The sequence below is a fragment of the Haplochromis burtoni genome, unplaced genomic scaffold, assembly GCF_018398535.1.
Source record: "Haplochromis burtoni strain Fernald_Lab_line unplaced genomic scaffold, NCSU_Asbu1 Contig_3665, whole genome shotgun sequence".
Lineage (NCBI taxonomy): Eukaryota > Metazoa > Chordata > Actinopteri > Cichliformes > Cichlidae > Haplochromis > Haplochromis burtoni.
In genome coordinates, this window is record NW_024586026.1 from 1 (window position 1) to 6,185 (window position 6,185).

A 6,185-nucleotide genomic window follows, 5' to 3' on the forward strand; every position below is an offset into this window, starting at 1 on the left:
ATCATTAAGTCCAAGTACCGTTCCACCATGACTGATGAACATTTGGAAGTGTGTTTGAGGCTGGCCGTCAGCAGCTACTGTCCGGACTATGCATCTCTGGCTGATTCAATTCAGTGCAAGTCATCAGAGTAAACTCAGGTAATGACAAAAAATTTACATTGTTAATTGTGTTGTGAAATATTGGATATTGCGGTTATGCATGTATATACATTGTAGATATAAAGAATCCTCAATATATTTATAAATAAGTATATGTTTTGGATTTTTGTAGTGGGTAGATCATGTTGACTTGGTCATTTTATAAGTAGCTCACATGCGGAAAAAGTGTGAGCACCCCTGCCTTAAAGCAACAGCAATACACACATGGACTGAAAACATGTAAACAAGTCCAAATCGCTCCTTTACCTGTGACATATTCTTTGACCTGGTGGATCTTGCTGATGGGGTTGTTACCTTGGAACATGTACAGGTTAAAGGGCTGAGGGTCCTTACCAACACGTGTCCATGTGCTGATGTCAGGAGTGGTCCACCTTAAAACACAGACATGCTCTGCTCATGCTTGACACCATTACAGTCACCTGTTACACTTGTGCTGGACGAGTGTCAGACTGCCTACCTTCCCGCAGGAATGTCATAATCTCTGTCTCCAAAATGAAGCAACCGCGTCAAAGGATCATACAGACCTCCATGGAAACCAATTACCAACACGAAGTCTGGGTTGGAATCAAAGTAAACTTCACCATACGCTGTGTATTGCACCTACACAGACACACAAAGATCTATTAATTGCATCAGATATGGAGAAACACAGCAGTTCTGATGAATAAAGTCACATGCTGAAGCCTTTTGTTCCGGCAGGACCAACATGCATACCTGTTTAAGCAGGAGCCCATTGTTACTGAACACAGCCAGTGGAGTCCCAGTGTTATCACATGCAATATAAAACTCTTCTCCGCTGCTGATCTCCATGGCAAAAACATGGCCCTGTGCAAAAATAACCAACATTGGATTCAACAATAACAAACCTGCTATCATGCTGCGATATGCAGTTCTGTAAATTAACAACTAATTAAATAATCCATTGCTATGGGGTGCACACACACCGTGTTTTCACATCTTTGTGAGGATCACGCCGCTAACCCCAGCCATGACAAATGAATGCCTAAACCTAACTATGACCGAATTGTTACCCTGACACTAAAACCACATTTTGAGTCTGTTGGTCCCCACAAAGATATGTACACACGGTCAGCTGCATTGTTACAGATGCCTCAACTAGTGCACCATTAGCTTTAGCAGAATAACTAAATATATTACAGGGAGAAACTGCTCTCTCTGTCTTGTCACTTTTTTCCATATGCTCACTGGAGAGAAACCTGCTGTAACCAGACTGTCGTGCATCAAAAGTACAGCACTGAGTGTCTCGCCTGCTTCTAGCACGACAGCAGAGAGGTTTTTTAACCAGCCTTCTAACTTTAGCAAAAGCACCGCTGCGAGCTAAATGACTCTTTCAGTGTGGTACCTGCAGATCGTAGTAAAAGGACGTGATCTCTGAGCTGGAGTGGTTGTAGACGTGGGTTATCCTGGTGGGATAGTTCAGGTCCGCATAGAAGAACTGCAAGTGCTGGCCCAGGCTGTTCCTAGATGCTACTCGCCGACCCAAGCCGTCATAACGGTACTGGATGGTCCAGCTGGCTGCTTTGCTGTAGACACGAACTAGTAGGCCTGTTGTAAAAAAATACTGATGCTGTTGTCTTTTATAAGGAAAAAGTGCACGTGTTCAGTGCATGTATGACTCTCTTTAGGGTTAGTTTTCTGTTTTCCACATAAGCCTTTCGAGTGAACTTTGACTGCTCAGGATGTGATCAGGTGCTCTATGGCACAATTTGAAAACTTCTGTCTTGATTATTACATTTTCCTACACGTCTGATTTGGGTAATCATTTAAACAAGCACAGTCGACGTCAAGAGGACGAACACTACTGTGCCACTTTGCGTTGCGTCTGTTGGTCAAACTGTGCAAACCTTTGGAGTTGTATTCAAATATCTCAGCTCCTCTCTGTCTGAGGAAGCCGTCCTCATCCAGCCTATACTGAACATCTCCCAGCCGAGTGATTCTGTCCCGCAGGTCGTAGCGCAGAGGGGTCAAACGCCCGCTGTTCCCAGGGTTCAGCAGATGCAGATTCCCGTTCAGATCGTAATTATATCTGAAAGGACAGAAAGTAGAATCGTTAATTATTATTTGGCATCAGTGTTTTCTTTCTTTCTTGAATGCTGTGATCCTACCTCCACATCATCTTCTCATTGAGGGAGACGGTCTGCAGCTGTCCATCGACATCATACTCATAACCATATTTGGTCGTGTTAGCAAACGGCCCGATCTTGATTTCACGCTTTGTCACTCGGCCCATGTTGTCATACTGAATGGTGATCCAGTACATCAGTGACCTGAAAATCTCATACTGGATCTCCTTGATGCGGCCGTGCTGGTCAAAGTGTTTTGTGTAGGTCATTACTGCTGTGGAGATAATCTGGGAATGATGGGCAGACAGAAGATCTACTGTTACACTTCAGCAGTGACCCAAAGCCCTGCTGATCAAAAAACTGCACCTGACATCTGGACAGCCCCACCCTGCCTCAGGTGGGGTTTTGTTTCATTGCTTTGAAGACACAAACACAACCTCCAGCTGTGGGTGGAGAAAATGTCATTTGATGAGGGAAGAACACCTGCTGCATCTGACACACATAAATCATACCTGTGACTAACACCGTGTCCAGAAGCATAACAGTGGTTAAACGTAACTGAGGGCTGTGGGTGCTCAAACTCTCAGGATCTGAAAGGATGTTAGCTCGCTCTTTAAATATTGTTTATTAGCTCGTCTGCTGCCAGTTTAACTTCAAGGCTTCGAGAAACATCCACAAATAGCTGCAACACTGAGAGGTCACAATAAACAAGCTGATATGGAGAACTAAGATATCTGAAATATATCCTTATCAGCACAGCGAGACCTGAAATGTCCAGCTACCTCAGCCTAATTAACCCTATAAACCTGTGCTATAAACTCTCAACCACGAAATGAAGATCCACAAAAACTCAGTGTTTCAAAATGTTTTCGTGATCTCTGCTGCCATGAGACACTGCCTCAGCCCCATTTACCAATCACTGATTAATGCACTTATCCCACTTGTTTTCTTCCTCTTGGAGACGTCCAAAGTTTTGTCCCATCAGTGGAAATATTTTAGGTGTCAGTGCCCCTGAAAGGATCTAACTGATGTGTCATGCAGCGGGGGTGATAACATGATTTGGGTGTCCCTTCGGTCTCTTCCAGGAATCATCGTATGGTTTGATGTGAATGAAAATGATGTTACTCGTATGATATGGCCTTGCCAGTCACTAGATTTAGGAATGGTGCTCTCCACCACCATCAAAAGACCAAAAAGGGAATATCTTTTGGAAGAACAGAGTTTAAAAGATTACTAAAATGTCTGTTTTTTCATTAAGTACTCGTCCATATTACTAGAATCTGAGCTGCTTATTTTAAACAGTATCGAAGATCCGTTATTACCTGATTGATATCGTAATAAATGACTCCAAACTTCCCAAACTGTTCCACTTTCCCAGATATGTCGTCAAACTGATAGAGATCGATGGGCAGCGGCGTCTCGTTGATTACAGCCTGCATGCTGGTGACCCTGAAACTGTTGTCATAGGTGTAGTCAAAGCGCGCGTTCACCATCCCGTCCTCGCTGAAGCGGAATATTTGCCGGTCAACCAGTGGGCCAATTTGGCGGTACCGGATGGAGCAGATGAAGCCTTCGCTCTGCAGGTTGACAGTCTTAAGCACACCAGCAGTCTCGTCATATGTGAAGCTGACCCTGGTCGAGTCATAAAGGATTTCTGCCAGCTTGTTCTGACGAGACAAATATAAAAAAGTGTTACAGTGACGACACAAGCAGGATGTCTGCTGTGCATATCACACCCCATCACCAGCCTACAGCTCATCCAACTGTTTCTTTATGGTTCCACTATGGGTAACTTTCAATGACCAAAAGCAACTGTGAAGTTTGAAGTGGGAAAGATGTTGCAACAACACTGCTGCATGCTGCATGTACAGGACAACTGTACCTTAAACATATACAGACATTTCCTTCCTCATCGGTAACCTTTGACCTTTGTTGAAGAATCAGCTGCATAAAGACATGAATAACCTACCTGTCTGCGGTATTTGTACAGTATACGCCGGCCAGTGCCTAGATGAGCCACCCTCAGGAGCTAAGAAAGAGAAAGCAGTGAATGATTAGCTTTGCTGCTGTTGAGTGAAGTTGATCACATCCAGTGTGTCTCTTACTTGCTAAAAACAAAACACACCTGTCCATCTTCAGAATAATCCACAGTAACAGACGCGTTGCTTTCTGGTGGGGTGTAGATGTTCCTGTAATATCCTATGGATCGGATGGTCTGCATGGTGTGTCGGGCCACGCTGGGCATGGTGACTGCTGACAGGCGGTCCACGGAGTCATAGTCAAAGATGTACTGGTGCTGGCTGTGCAGCAGCAGCACCATGGACTGATGCAGAGACAGGAGGAAGACAATTAGAAGCAGAACACACTGACTGGTCGCGTGGCGGCCTGTAGTGAGAGGCCACAGACGTTATGATTGGATGTCTGAATTACAGTTTCTTATACAGAAAACAAAAGTGGTGCAAATGTTGTAAATGTAGCCTAGATTCACATCAGTCCACACTGCAGATACATGAAGATTCATTCAAGCACAACTGGCACTGCATCGTTTAATCAGATGTTATCAGATAAAGATCCTGATATTGTTGCACCACCTGCTGGAGCTGCGCCTACCGAGGTCATGCAAAGCTCCCCTGCATGTGTGTTAGACAGTTTGACATGAATACCAAAGTGGCTTTTCACAGCACTCAGGGAACACTGACACCACATATGCTGCTCAGATACACCTGATTTGGTCATGAGTGTGTTTTATAGGATACATTTCCACGACCAGAAGAGACACACACATCAAAATAAAGAATGTTGCGCTTCAGTAATGAAATGTGCAATAAAATATGCTTTAATAAATTCATTTACTATTCTTTTATTTATTTAGACATTAGTAAATAATCTATTAATTAATAATGTAAAATGTATCAATGCAAGGTGATGTTGCAATGTAGCAATCAGAGTCTGAAGGCCCAGACAATTCCCAACAGATTGATTTTCCCACGTGGATCATTATGGCTTTGCTATGCTGGTCAGCTTAATTGTCACAGCTTATTTGATCTTTATAATTTTTTGGTACTTTTAAGTTATTACAGTCTGAACAGACACTGTGGGACAGGAAAGATGAAGAGAAGTTAGGAAGTTGAGTTAACAGAAGGAGAGGGAAAAACAGTGGAGAGGGATGGAGAGAGAAAAGACACTGAATCTGTTTGATCACCTGCTGAAACAAAACAGGCAAAAAGAAAAAACATAGCAGGGAAACCATGGCAACAACCCAGAAAAGCATCAGTAAATAATAAGTACTGAATGTTACTGAGCAGCAGGACTGATAATGCAGGATATGTTTGGAGGCAGCAGCCAGTGTGAGTCTGTGAGTACCTGTGTGTGTGTTTGTATTCAACAACCATAAAAAAAAGATTTTCTAAATCATTTAAATTTAAATGTAAAAAAGAAAAATAAATAAATGAAAAGATGTTTTTCTGACATTTAAAATTCCACTCCTCATTTTTGAAATCCACTGAATTTTCCTTTCCTGTTAGCTCACAGATTAGCTTTTAAATGACCAAATAAGATGTTGTTGTTGTTTTGTTTTTTACCGTGCTCCTTTGTCTCAAAGCTTAGCCTAACCAGTTATCAGGTTTAGGGGCGATCACGTTTTCATACAGAGTAAAGGACGTTTGGATTTTTCCCCCTTAACCATAAACACCTTCATTTAGGAACTGTATTTTGTGTTTACTTGTGTCGTATTTGTATAATATATAAATTTGTCTGATGATCTAAAGCATTTAAGTGTGACAAACATACAAAAAATAGGAAAATCAGGAAGGTGCAACGGCTTATTTGAAGAGTTTCAGTCAGGTTTCAGAGCTCAGCACAGAAACAGCTTTAGTGAAGGTTACAAATGATCTTCTTATGGCCTCTGACAGTGGACTCATCTCTGTGCTTGTCCTGCTAGAC

General features: G+C 42.6%; 1 protein-coding gene across 1 annotated transcript; it reads right to left on the reverse strand.

Moving 5' to 3' along the window:
- Window positions 1-405: 405 nt before the first annotated feature.
- Window positions 406-5,259, reverse strand: LOC102311088 (teneurin-3; the record flags this gene model as incomplete). Its single annotated transcript, XM_005953314.3, is given in 9 exon segments — window positions 406-530; window positions 617-759; window positions 874-984; window positions 1,523-1,725; window positions 2,025-2,206; window positions 2,286-2,530; window positions 3,566-3,910; window positions 4,213-4,272; window positions 4,369-5,259. Coding segments are annotated over 9 exon segments (1,609 nt in total), but the record flags the coding sequence as incomplete, so codon positions are not given.
- Window positions 5,260-6,185: the final 926 nt, after the last annotated feature.